Below are 13,721 nucleotides of genomic sequence, written 5' to 3' on the forward strand. Positions count from 1 at the left end.
CATTTGGAAGGGTCAACTTTTTATCATTTTTCAGGCCTTTTCTAATTGGTCCTCCAAGAGGGCACATTTTTTTCATAGTTTGTACTATGTACTGGCAGCTGCTGTCCCTCCAGGGACATCCTCAGAGAATCTGGAACTGAGCTGAAGGCCAGCCCTTTCCCTTCTGCCCCAGGCTAGACAGTTATACGTCTAAAGGGACTTTAGCCCACCTTCATCTTGTAGACATGAGGAAACTGAGGCTCCGCTGAGACCTCACCCCTAGCCCCGAGCCCCGGAGCAGGCCTCTGGCCCAGAGAAACGGCGGCCGCGGCAGCAGCCCTGGTGTGGGGCCCAGGGTCACGTGCTTTTGCTCCCTTTGCCATATTTAGAATCGCTGGATCAGGGGAAACTTCTCATCCCAGCCCCTGAGGATTCTTGGAAAGAGCCTCGCTCTGAGGCCCTGGCTGACTGCCCCTCCCCTCTATCCCCCCCGCAAGAGAAAGATCGAGCCTGTTCTCCCCAGAGGAGCCTGGGGCCCTCCGGGCCACACGGCACCCACGTCAGGAAGTGCCTTTCAGGTCTAATTGAAGTTCCTTCTTCAGTATCAGCTTGGGTTTGGGGTTTAAGAAGCCCTTTTCTGCTGGAAGGTGGTGGGGGTCAAGGCCTCTGCCCTCCACAAACCTTGGCTGAATGGGGACGGACTGGCCCTGAGGTCCCACAGCTGAGAGAAGATAAAACCTTGCCTTTGGGGTCCTGGTCTGGGAGGCAAGGAAAGGGTCACATACTCCCAAGGCCAGATGCAGAAATGAGAGGACCAGCTGGTGGCCAGGCAGGCAGCAGACCCTGGCAGGGCTCAGGGTGGGAGGAGGGACACTGGAGAGAAGGAAGGAAGGAAGGAGGCTCTGGGAAAGGAAGGGGCAGGGCCTGGAACTGCATTTCCTTTGGCCTTGTGGGGAGTGGCGGGGCGGGGCAGGGGGTCCCCTTATCCCACAGAGGCTGCTTCCTCCCTCGGGATCATCAAGCCCTAAAAACCAAAAAAAGCCCAAACCAAACCAAAAATGCAGGTGTGGAAGCACCTGCAATGTTCTGGGTCTTTTCTCCCATCCTCACCTTTGGGAATAATGGACCTGTGTTCCCATTGGACCCCTCTCCAGGGCCCGGTCAGCTCCCTTTCCCATTCTCCACACCTGTGGTTTCAAACCTCCTCCACCTCTTCAGACCCCCACCCACTCTGTTCCCTACGGAAAAGCAGACCTGGCCTCCTTTTCCCAGAGAAAGTCGAATCCCCTGATGGGGACTCTCTGGGCTTCTCCCATCTGTCCCCCAGTCTCCTCTCCTGGTCTCTCCCCCTTCCCGCCTGTCACCATAGCAACGGCCGGGTCCTTTCTGCTCAGCACCAGCCCTTCCCCTGCTCTGGATCCCAGCCTCCCAGCTGCCTTGGGGACTTCATTGATCATTCCATCTCTCACATCTTCAGCTTCTCCCTCTCTGCTGGCTCCTTCCACTCTGGCCCTCTCATCTTAAAACAACAACCACAACAACCACAGAAAGAACAATGGGTTATTCCCTGTGCTCCGTATCCTTCTCCAGCTACTGATCTCGGCCTCTACACTTTGTAGTTAAATTTCTTTAAGTAGTTACACCTCCACTCGCTGTCTCCACCTCTTCATGCTCCTCTCCCTTTCTCATCCCATCTGGACCTGCTCCACCCTGCCCTCCCTCTGCGGCTACCCTTGCCAAGGTACCCAGTGACCAAGTTGTCACCAAATCCAGTGGACGTTTTTCAGGCCTTATCGGGCTTGACCTCTTGGCAGCATTTGACACTGTTGTCCACTCCCTCCTTCTTGAAACGCTTTCTTCTCTTGGCCTGGCACCTCCCTCTTGTGGTTTCTCTCCCATCTCACTGGCTGCTCCTTCCCAGTCTGGGTAGAGGGTCTGTCCCTCCTCTGCGCCTCTGGGGTTCCATCGGGTCCTCCTCTAAATTTGCCACATGCTTTCTGGACTGTCTCAGCCGCGCCCATGGCCTCAGTCACCACCTCTCCCTTGATGTCTCCCAAATCCACATTTCTGGCTCAGGTCTCTGTCTTCATATCCAGAGTGTTTGCCCAGCCCTCTCCATCTCAACACATCCAAGATGGAACACATCACCCTCGCACCCACACCCGCTGCTCCACTGGGCTCTCCCATCTCAGTTCGCTCATGGCACCTTTTTCCATCCAGTCACCAAACCAGAAATATGAGTCATTCTCTCTCATTGTCCCCATTTCCAATTAACCATCAAGTCCTACTTCCTAACACTTTCTCACACTTTCTCCAGTCCATCCACTTCTCTTTCGTGCTTCCACCATCGTCTCTCATCTGAATTATCGTGGAGCTTCCTACTTGCTTTTCGTGATCGGTCTCACCTCCTCTAATCCGTGGTCCCCACGGCCCCCGAGTGGTGGTCCTGAAACACAAATCAGACCATGTCATTCCCTCTCTTAAAACTCTTCAATGGCTCCCCATTGCCTTTAGGTAACATTCACAAGGCCTGAGGGTGCCTGGATCCGGCCCTCTCTGGTTTCTCCTCTGCTCCTTCACTTTAGGCCCGCACCTGCCAGAACTACTGGACATCCTGTTGTTTGCACACACATCCTGCTGCTTCTGCTTGGGGCACCCTACCCCTGTCCTCGTCACCTCCAGCTCTTCACTGATCCCTCCGCTTTGGCTCTGCTAAAGCCACCTTGGGGTTCCCTGCAACCTCTGGGCACACTGTTATCACGTCGTCCATCGTATCACCTCCGTGTTACACTTGTTAATTTCTTGGGGGCCCGTGTGGTTAATTTCTGGCTCTTCAATAAACCTAACTGAGCGTAGATGGCAATGAACATTTCTTAAGTTAATGTGGCTCAGAGAGGTTAGGAGATAACCTCCTCTCTGCTGCGTAAGCCCACACCCCCAGCCCTCCCACCTTCCATATCCCCATCTCTCCAGCCTCCAAGCATCTGTCTCTCTAGGGACATCCCCAGAGAGTCTGGAACTGAGCTCATGACTGACCCTTCCTCTCTGCCCAATTGCTGGGGAGTCGTAAGGCTGACACTCCCCACCTCATATTGCAGACAGGGAAACTGAGGCTCAGAGAGATACTATGCCTCTTTGGTGGCATAGCTGGACTTGGATTCAGGTCCCATCCTTATGGCTTTGGACAACCTAGTACACCTTTCTTTCTATATTTTTTTTCCTTTTAAGTAACAGCTTTATTGAGATGTAATTCATATACCATAACTACCTGTCCCCCTTTTAAAGTGTACAATTCAGTGGTTTTTAGTGTATTCACAGAGTTGTACAGCCATCATCGTACATTCTCGGAGCCTGTCTCCTCACTGATGGGCTGTTGTGACTGTGGTGCTGCTCTCGTGGGGGTGTTGGGAGGAGGGATTAGGAATATGCACGTGGAGGGCTCCGCCCAGCGCCTGGCCTATAGGAAGCCGTGGCCAGCAGGACCAGTTATGGGGTCACACAGAGAATCAGGGTGAAGCTGAGGCTGGCATGAGACCTACCTCACCAGCAGTGTTTTCCTGCCCACTTCTTGCCCTGTGGCTGTTTCCCTGGCAGCAATTTGAGGAAGGCTGTGGGGACAGAGGTGTTGGGGTGCGGGGGGGAAGGCAATGATTACAGTTGTTTAGAAAGCCTTGAGGGCTTCCCTGGAAGCACAGAGGTTAAGAATCTGCCTGCCAATGCAGGCGACATGGGTTCGATCCCTGGTCCAGGAAGATCCCACATGCCGAAGCAACTAAGCCCATGTGCCACAACTACTGAGCCTGCGCTCTAGAGCCTGCGAGTCACAGCTACTGAGCCCATGTGCTGCAACTACTGAAGCCCCCGTGCCCAGAGCCCATGCTTGGCAACAAGAGAAGCCACCGCAATGAGAAGCCCGTGCACCGCAATGAAGAGTAGCCCCCACTCACCACAACTAGAGAAAGCCCACATGCAGCAATGAAGACCCAACACAGCCAATAAATAAAATAAATTAATTAATTTAAAAAAAACTCCTTGAGTTGGCTAATAATTGGGTCAGCCACAACCACTCCCATTCACTAACCTAGTGATTCTCAAAGTGTGGTCCCTGGGGGAGCAGCATTAGAATCACCAGGAACTTTGCAGAAATGCATATTCTCAGGCCCCAATTCATACTTACTGAGACAAATGCTCTAGGAGTAGGGCCCAGAAATCAGTATTTTAATAAGCCTGCCAGGTGGTTCTGATCCCCGCTACAGTTTCACAACCGTGGGTCCAAACAAACCATTCACCTATTCATCCCTGATCTCCTTGCTGCCTTCCTGAATGAGTGGGATAGTCACAGAAAGGGTAAGTGGGGGAGGAAGGCTTGCAATAAGTCTCACAATAAGCTCCAACCAGGGAGAGCCAGTCAGGCAGCACCTACCTGTCCTGGCTCTGCCTGCTGGGCTGGGCAAAAGAGAACATGGGGTCCGCGTTACAGCCAGGCATGCTGGACAAAGATGCTCCAGTAAGTGGCTGCCAGTCTGGCCTCTCTGCTGGGATGACTGTATAGGGCCCCAGCTGGCCAGCTCCTAGTACCATGTATACCACGTAGATGGGGACGCTGAAGCCACAGAAGGGGCCAGAGACAATCCTTAGACAGTCCTTACTTGTTGTATGAATAAAGTCACACACTGGTTCTGGCAGACATGACCAGACCCTAGCTCAGGGCTCCTTTTCCCTGTCTCTTCCATCCCTAAGCTCCAGATATGATCTCCCTCTGCTGTCTCAAGAGTGGGTGTCTGTGTTGAGGACCCCTCAGGAAGGCCAAGGAGATGTCTGTCCTGGGCCCCATTTGCTCATCTGGCAGATGGGGATAATTATTCAGGTGCTTGGAACACAAGATGTTCTCTAACAGACTAAGTATCTCTGTTCAACTGTATTGAGCATCTAACCCCCAGCCAGTGTATGAAGGCTGGAGGAGGTGAAGTTCAGGGGTTTTTGTTTGTTTGTTTGTTTGTTTTTTGGCTGTGTTGGGTCTTAGTTGCTGCTCACAGGCTTTTCTCTAGTTGTGGTGAGTGGGCTTCTCAGTGCTGTGGCTTCTCTTGTCGCAGAGCACAGGCTCTAGGTGCGCGGGCTTCAGTAGTTGCAGTATGTGGGCTCCAGAACACAGGCTCAGTAGTTGGGATGCACGGGCTTAGTTGCTCCATGGCATATGGGATCTTCCTGGACCAGGGATCAAACCCGAGTCCACTGCATTGGCAGGCAGACTCTCAACTGCTTCCCAATCTTAACCAGGTAAGTCGCCAGGGGTTTTTTAAACAGTGTCTACCAAATACCAAATAGAGCTGGTCAAGGTTGGAGACTTGCCTTCTCTTCGTTTCTCAGGAAGACTACTGGGGAGCCCAAGGGGTCAGGGATGGATGTGCTTGGAACTTTGGGAGCCTCCTCAGTGGGTACAAACTGGGGTCTTTAGTGGCATCATGTTTTGATGTTTGTTTAAGGTGAATTTCTGCTGTTCATTTACTCAGTCTATTAAAAAATAAATAAAGCAGAGTTAGGGGAGGGAGGGTGAGGATGGGGCCGTTACTTTGGAGAGGGGGTGGTTGGGGAAGGCCACTCCAAGGAAATGATGTTTGAACAGAGACCCGGATAAGTACAGGAGCAATAAATAGGCAGAGGAAACAGCAAAGCAAGTGCAAAGCCTGGAGATGGAAAAACTTTTGATGTGTTCCAGGAATGGCAGGGAGGTAGAATGGCTGGAGCACAGTGATGGAGGGGCTGGAGGGAAGCAGATCAAGTTCAAGGGCCAGGTGGGACCGGATCTCGCAGGGCCTTGCTGGACACGCTGAGGAATTTGACTGCCGCTCTCTAAGTGCCATGGGAAGTCAGGGGAGAGTTCTGTGGAGAGTCCTGGTTTCCAGCTTTGCTTGGTAGGAAAATCACACTGATTGCTTTGAAGAGGGTTCCAGTTGGGCCAGAGTGAAGGCAGGGAGACCAGTCAAGGGTGGGATGATGGGGGTTAATCTGTCCAGGGCTACATTTGTAGTTAGAGCCAATAGAATTTGCTAAAGGATATGGAGGGTGAGGAAAAGGAAGAGTCGAGGGTCACTCTTAGATGCTCAGCTGGAGCCCCTGGGTGGAAGGTAGTGCCATTCCTAAGAGGAGGAGACCGGAGAGGAGCGAGATTTGAGGGCAAATTGAGAGTTTGCTTTTGGACACGTTGGGTTTGAGAGTCCCCTGGACATCCGGGAAGAGACGCTGAGCAGGCCGTTGACAGGTGGACTGGACTCGGGGGAGAGGCTGCCACGCCCTCACACCTGCTGAATGGCCAAGGCTGCTGTGGTAAATGGGTGGTGACAGAATTTAAAGGGTTATTCCCCCCATTTGTTGTTTTTTTTTTTTTTTTTTTTTTTTTTGGCACACGGGCTTAGTTGCTCTGCGGCATGTGGGATCTTCCTGGAGCAGGGATCGAACTCATGTCCTCTGCATTGGCAGGCAGATTCCCAACCACTGCGCCACCTAGGAAGCCCCCCCCCCCATTTGTATTTTTAAGGAAATGCATTTTTAAAATTGATATTAGTTTGTTATCACCCAAGCAGGCCATGTTTATTCTTTAAAAATGCTAAGAAATGAAGACAAGCAAAAAGCAAAACAAAAGCCAAATCACTCTTAATTTTGCCACCCAGAGATCAGCCCTGCTGTCTCTCGGTATGTATATAAAAAAAATCTATATTTTAAAAGTTGGAATCACGTTGCTTTAAGGTTTTATAATCTGCTTTTTTCACTTAACCTATTGTGAAGTGCACATTAGAGATGTGTAACCATCAACATGGGAAGAATAGTGTTGAGGAAAAAAAAATTCTTGAAGCACTCAGCAGGAAGCCCCAAACGTGACCTATTTACCGGAGGTTCTGAGGTCAGCTGAGCGATGGAACTGAAGGACTTCTGTCCAGAGCCAGGGTGAAGGCTCTGATAGAGAATTTGGCTTCAGCCCTCGCAGAGGAGGGGGCTGGATGAAATAACCTCGGGGGGGACCCTTCCATCCTTGAACCCTGTGTTGGTGGTGGTCCCCATTCCCTGTGGATGCAGTGCTGAGTTTGCTGCATTTTCTGTGGTTACGTATTGAACATCAGGAGCTGGTGTTCTCCCCCACCTCTCCCTGTGCCTTATGTCTTTGCCGACTCAGCTCCTGCCTGGAGTTGGCCAAAGAGGCCTCCTCCTCACTCATTCATCCAAAACCCTTTACTGACATCTGCCACCTACCTCCTCCCCGCCCAGGGCATGTGCTGGGCTACAGCCCTATACCTGCCATCCATGCAGGCTGGGAGCCCTGTCCAAGGATGTGTAAGTGGTCCAGGGTGGAGCCACACCCTTCCCACATCCTATCCCCACCCCGCACCCCATCCCTCTTGTCAGCCGCCACTTAATGGATGCCGAGAGTGGCTCAGAGAAGGTAGGTGACTTTTCCAGGGTCACACACAAAGCAGGACCGGAATTAGAACCTGGGTCTCTCTGACTCGGAGCCCATGCCCCTGCCACGATGAAATATGAACACAAAGCGCTGCAGACAGTGACTTGAGAGGCAAGCACTGGGCGGGGGCACTCTGAGGGAACGGTGGGATGGGAGTGTCCCAGCAGGAGCGTTGGGGTGAGGGGAACGTAAGCAGCATCTCGTCAGGCTCCAATGGTGAGGTCGTTTCAGGCGGAATGCCGTCTCAGCAGTCCCAGGTGGGGACACTCTGGGAACATTTAGGGGAGGCTGTGGGTCAATGCATTTCCAGAGAAGCCCATTCCCTCGGGAGTCTCTTCCGGGAGCAACAACCCCATCTAAAGGAGGAGTGCTTCCAGGAGGCCGGCCGCGTTCCCTTTCTCTGCATCTGCAGCCTGTGCCCCACATCCTGTCTTCCCTCACATATTCACATTCTCCCGGAGGCCAGCAGCTTCTCTCCTCACGCCCGTTCCCCTCTCCCATTCACAGGGGAGTTGGGAACCCTGCCTCTAATCTCACCCCTGTCCTGGACATCCTGGGTGACCTTGGGTGCATCCCTTTCCCCCTCTGGCCCTCAGTTTCCTTATGTGTGCAATTAGGGTTGAGGGAAGTGTCGGATGAGCTGGATTCTCAAGTTCCTTCCATTTCTAACCATCTGGTTCTGGGCCACTCGGTAGCTTCCCAATGCACTCCGGGGAGTTCCAGGCCTCGATGGTGTGGCTCCCTGCCGCCTGATTCCCCTCCACACACCCTCTCCCCCTCTGCATCCTCCCCTCCCTATCTATCTTCCCTGATCCCCTTTCTGTAGCTGTCTCAGTATTTAATTCCCTAAGAACCCATGAAGTCGGAGGCAATTGTCCTCAGTCTGCAGGTGAAGCCATGCTTCTGCCACATTGGAGTTCATAAGAAAGGGGGGATTCCTGGGTCCCTCCTCTCTCCAGCCCAGACAGACCTGCCACCCACAGCTCAGTGACCACCTCTGTGAGCTGCAGCTGCATCAAGGGCAATTGAGAGGGTTGTAAGGTGTCTGTGAGCTCAGCAGCCTGCTGGAGCTCGGGGGCTTCTCCCTTTGGTCCAGCACAGAGCCACAGCTCCAGGGAACTCTGATTCTTAGCCTGCTTTCCAGATTATTCTTCCCAAGTGAAGCTTCCCTCTTCCTCCTCCTCTGATTCTGCAGCCCCCCTGCCAGAGGCTCCTTGGCTGCCCTGTCCATCCAGCAGTCTAACCCTCTCCTTCATGCTGCTATTGCAGATTTTTGCTGGTCTTCAGCTGCCTGGTGTTGTCCGTGCTGTCCACTATCCAGGAGCACCAGGAACTTGCCAACGAGTGTCTCCTCATCTTGGTGAGCACCACAGTCTGCGTCTGAGGGAGGCTGTGTCGAGGTGGCGCCTCTGGGCTGAGGGTGAAGGTGGAGTGAGGCTTCTTATACCATGGCTTAGAGAGTGGCTTGCTGAGCTGTGTTCCCTGAGCTGATGGCTGCCCCTCCCTGGGCTTCATCCCCTGCTTTATAGCAGGTGTTGGGAGAGCTCCTGCCTGTATGCCAGGGCTTATGATGGGCCCAGAGAAGAGCAGAGGAGGCCCACTCCTTCTCAGGGCCAAAGTTGCTAACTTCACCCCTGGTGTGAGGAGGCTTTTCCCCCTAAAGGGAAGCACCTTGGAGGGTCACAGTGACAGACAACCACCCCTTATGCCACCTGGCCAGGGCTACAGAGGCTGGGATGGCTGGGAGGGGGAGGGTGGGATGAGGAGCAGAAGAACCCAGACAGTTTATGGGGACAGCAAGGGAGGACAGACTTGGGCCTTCAGGCTCTTTGAAGACATGGAAGAAGCCACTTGCCTTCTGGAGACCTCCTCAGGTCCATCCGGGTATAAGAACCTCCAGGAGAGGTGGTCTGAGGGAATCCTAGTACCTGTAGCCCAGGGATTCTGGGCTGGGTGGGTGCTGTATGACCTAGGCCCCAGTCCTGAAGAGTGGGGACCAGAACTCAGGCCCCTGGTCCCACAGGAATTCGTGATGATCGTGGTGTTTGGTCTGGAGTACATCATCCGCGTCTGGTCCGCTGGATGCTGCTGCCGCTACCGAGGATGGCAGGGCCGTTTCCGCTTTGCCAGAAAACCCTTCTGTGTCATCGGTAATGGGCCTACCGCGCCCCCGCCTGACTCTTGACCCCAAGCCCCAGGGCTGACAACCAGACCCCAGGACCCTGGCTGCTGACACGGACTCAACAGGCCTTCCCAATCGCCCCCTCGGCCCCAGGAACCCCCGACCTCGGGTCCAGGCACGGGGTAGGTGGGCTGCCCGGCGCTGGCCATGACCGCGCGCCGCTCTCCGCCCCTGCAGACTTCATCGTGTTTGTGGCCTCGGTGGCCGTCATCGCCGCGGGCACGCAGGGTAACATCTTTGCCACGTCTGCGCTGCGCAGCATGCGCTTCCTGCAGATCCTGCGCATGGTGCGCATGGACCGCCGCGGCGGCACCTGGAAGCTGCTGGGCTCTGTGGTCTATGCTCACAGCAAGGTGAGGCCGGGCGCAGGCCGGGGGCGTGTCCGGGGCGGAGCTGGCGCGGCAACTGGGAGGGCGGGGCCGCGCGGAGGCGGGCCCGTGGTAGCGGAGGCCCGGGGACCCAGCGCCGGGAGGCCACAGGGGCTGTCTCGGGGGGCGGGACCAGGCCAGGAGGCGGGGCCTGAGGGGCAGGGCTCGAGCGGCTCACTTGGAAGCTTCTGGGTTTGCACGTACAGCGAAGCGGGGAGCTGGAGCGGGGTCTGAGGGTGGGGCTGCGGCGGGACAGGATGGGGGCCGGATGGAAGCCTGAAAGTGGGGCTTGGGGGGCGGTGCAAGGTGGGTTTGTGGGCGAAGGCCTGAGCGTGGAACCTGGAGGGTCACGGGCAGGGCCGGGGCGTGCTCTTAGGTTTTGTGAGCGCCTGGCTGTTCCGGGAAGGCGGGGCAGGGTCTCCTTGAAGGGAGTTGCTGAGAAGGGCAGGCAGAGGCACCTCCAGGGACTCTTACCCCTTGCAAAGCTGGGTACTCTTACCCCTTTCAGGACACCTCCCATAGGCCATTCTGGGAGCCGTCCACCTCCTCACCTGTGCCAGGTGTGCGATCTCATACCTTGCCGCCCCCACAGGAACTGATCACCGCCTGGTACATCGGGTTCCTGGTGCTCATCTTCGCCTCCTTCCTGGTCTATCTGGCCGAGAAGGACGCCAACTCCGACTTCTCCTCCTACGCCGACTCGCTCTGGTGGGGGACGGTGCGTGAGGGTCTGTGCAGGGCCGCCCTTCTCCCTGGGACCCTCCCTGGCCAGATCACTGTGACCCTGACTCAGGGGCCTGTCCCTGTCCCCTCGGCTAGGGCTGGGACCTCCGTGTTAGTCCCCCAACTTCCCCCAGTGGACCAGCATGTGCCCTCTTCTAGTTCCCTACATCAAACCCTTGTCACCTGTACCCCCCCCCAGCATGGGGGAGGGGGAGAATCCATCTATGCCTCTAACCAGCCCCTGTGACAAGTCCTTGTGACCGGTCCCTGTGGGCAACCATGGAGGCCCCCTCTCTTGTGATCAGGCTCCCACCTGCCTGTGCCCCAACAAGCTCTTGTGGGTGGCCCCTGTGACCAGCCCTGCAGGTAACCTGTTTGTGTCCCCAGATTACACTGACAACCATTGGCTATGGTGACAAGACACCACACACGTGGCTGGGCAGGGTCCTGGCTGCCGGCTTCGCCTTACTGGGCATCTCCTTCTTTGCCTTGCCTGCTGTGAGTCGTTTTCCACTTAGGATGGCCCAGCCTGGGGGAGGGGGTCCTGGTGACAGATCTCGTTAAGCCCCTGTCCAGCATTTGCATGGGTGGTGGGGGGCACCTGAGATGGGTAGCAGTGGGGGCACCTTTGCTGCCTTTTGTTGTCCCCACCATGACCACGTTCCCTGAACCATGCGTATTGTCCTAGGGCATCCTCGGCTCCGGCTTTGCCCTGAAGGTGCAGGAGCAGCACCGGCAGAAGCACTTTGAGAAGCGGAGGATGCCAGCAGCCAACCTCATCCAGGTACAGGACGCCCAGGAAGCCCCTGAACTGAATTGATGGGTCAGCTCTGTGTCCCAGCTTCACAACTATGACTCCACTTTGAAGCTCAGAGAGATGTGAATTTTCTGGGGTCACGTGCCATGTCAGGGACAGAGTTAGGATGCTGGCTAAGAGTGTCAGAAAATTCTCCCTGCGCCACATGTCCAATTCAGGGCTAGCCAGGGCTATCCCATTGCCTCACTGCAGCCCCAACTCCACACAGCCTGAGTGGAGTGGGGACTGGACAAGAGGCCCTTGGTCCTTAGTGGAAACCCAGTCCTGCAACCCATCAGCTGTGCAGGCATCAGTAAGCCTTTTCTACTCCCAACACCTTAATTCATCCCACAAGCACTCCCACAAATGAATATAACTACAAACTGAGAGAAACACCTTGAAAGAAAGAAATAGTTCTCCGAAGAGCATTGAACAGGGGACTTGGCCTGATCTGACCTTGAAGGGGAACTCAGGGATGACTATGCTGGGAAACTGACACTTGAGCAGAGAGTTGGAGGATGGGTAGGAGTTAACTAAGTGAAAAGGTGAAGGGGGGAGCCTTTGAGGTAAGGGAACAGCATGTGCAAAGGTCCTGTGGTGAAAGGGAGCAGGATGTGTTTGATGAATGGGAAGGAAGCTAGAGAGGCTGGAACAGACAGCTTAAGGAGGAGTGTACAGTGGGAGGGTTTGGATAAGTGGGCGAGCCCTAGACCGGAGGGCCAGAGAGAGGAATTTAACATTTTCCTAAGAACAATCAGGATCCATTGACAGATATGAAGCAGGAGGAAGGGGTGACATGATCAGATCTGTGTTTTGAAAAGTGGTGAGTGGCTTGGAGGGTGACCCCTGTGTGTGGAGGGAGTGGATAAGAGGCTCTGTGACAGTCTGGGTGAGGTGGGGTGGCAGGTGACTCAGACTAGGGTAGCAACAGATGGAAGAAATGGGCAGCTTCTGCATATTTAGGAGGTGAAATTAGTGGCATCAGGAGCGAGGGAGGGAGAGGGAGATGGCAGGGTGACTCTTCGGTTTCTGGCTTGTCTGACTGGATGGTTGATGACCCTCCTCCCTGGAGGGGGACCAGACTTGGGGCATGAAGAGTGTGCGTTTGGCTGGAGCATGCAGAGTCTGAGGGGCCTCTGAGTCCCTGAGGTGGGGTGTTAAGGAGGCAGCTGATGTACTGGTGTGCAGCTGAGGTGAGGAATGTGCTGGGCCTTGTGTGCAGACCTAACGAAGCCCTGGGCATGGCTGTGCTTGCCCAGTGGGGAGAGGAGAGAGGGAGAAGAGAAGCTGGTTCAGAGCTGGGCTGTAAGGAACCTCAGCATTTTGTGGCTGGGCGGGCACAGTTGAGCCAGCTGAGGAGGCAGAGAAGGAACAGCCAGAGAGGTGGGAAAAAGGCAGGAGTGTGTGGGCTCAGTTTCCCTCATTGTCTGGGGCATTCCGAGGGGGCATGGGCTGAGGCAAGCGCTCTGACTTTTTGGTGACTCTGTGCTCAGCCTTGTGCAAGAGAAACCCCTATGAGAAATAGTTCAGGGAACATACGCACAGCCCACCGCGGCCTGCTCCCCAGCAGGCCACGCTCGGACCCCCCAGCCCGGGTCTGATTCAGTGCCCCCTTATCTCTCCTCCTCAGGGTGGAACCCCCCTCCCATCTCTGCTATCTCTAGCCACCAGCCCAACCTTTCCTTCTCAGCATCCCTTGGGGCACAATGGCTGCTGTCCCCTGGGAGCTGGCCTTCCGAGGGGCATTGTAGGGGCAGGTGGCTGGCACTGGCCGTGCCGAGAGACAGCTGGTATTGTGGTGCCCATAATTAATGAGACAGCTCTGGCAGCTGCTCCCCAGCCCAAGCCAGGGGCCTAGGCAAGCAGGAAATAAAAATATTCCTGTCCTGGGAGGGTGCCTGGCCAGTGAGGTCAGCAGTGGGCCATCCCTTAAGGACAAGAGGCACCCAGAGAAGTCCAGTTCTGCTTCCTCCTGCCCAGCACCTCCCGTGCCTTCTCGCTCTCACTGATTACCCCATCCTGGCTCCTCTCTTTACCTGGGCGGGGAGAGGGACAGTCCTTCCTCTTGTCTGACCCTCATCCCTCCTGCTGCAGAGGAAAGCCTGCAACTTCATGGATGCTGAGGGGTTGGTAGGTGATGCTCTTTCCTCTCCTTGAAAATCCCCTGGGCAGTGATAGGCAGCTGGGAAGGGTGAGGTGGGGTTATTATTAGTAATAATA

General features: G+C 55.1%; 1 protein-coding gene across 2 annotated transcripts in view; it reads left to right on the plus strand.

Moving 5' to 3' along the window:
- KCNQ4 (potassium voltage-gated channel subfamily Q member 4) overlaps positions 1 to 13,721 on the plus strand; it is a 52,131-nt gene that overhangs the window by 21,423 nt on the left and 16,987 nt on the right. For both annotated transcript variants that reach the window (XM_057744602.1, XM_057744611.1), the window contains exons 2-7: positions 8,702 to 8,792; positions 9,456 to 9,582; positions 9,792 to 9,967; positions 10,575 to 10,700; positions 11,093 to 11,203; positions 11,394 to 11,489. In XM_057744602.1, coding sequence (XP_057600585.1) covers positions 8,702 to 8,792; positions 9,456 to 9,582; positions 9,792 to 9,967; positions 10,575 to 10,700; positions 11,093 to 11,203; positions 11,394 to 11,489 — 727 coding nt within the window. The remainder of the gene's footprint in view (positions 1 to 8,701; positions 8,793 to 9,455; positions 9,583 to 9,791; positions 9,968 to 10,574; positions 10,701 to 11,092; positions 11,204 to 11,393; positions 11,490 to 13,721) is intronic.

This window comes from Hippopotamus amphibius, chromosome 1 (assembly GCF_030028045.1).
Source record: "Hippopotamus amphibius kiboko isolate mHipAmp2 chromosome 1, mHipAmp2.hap2, whole genome shotgun sequence".
NCBI lineage: Eukaryota > Metazoa > Chordata > Mammalia > Artiodactyla > Hippopotamidae > Hippopotamus > Hippopotamus amphibius.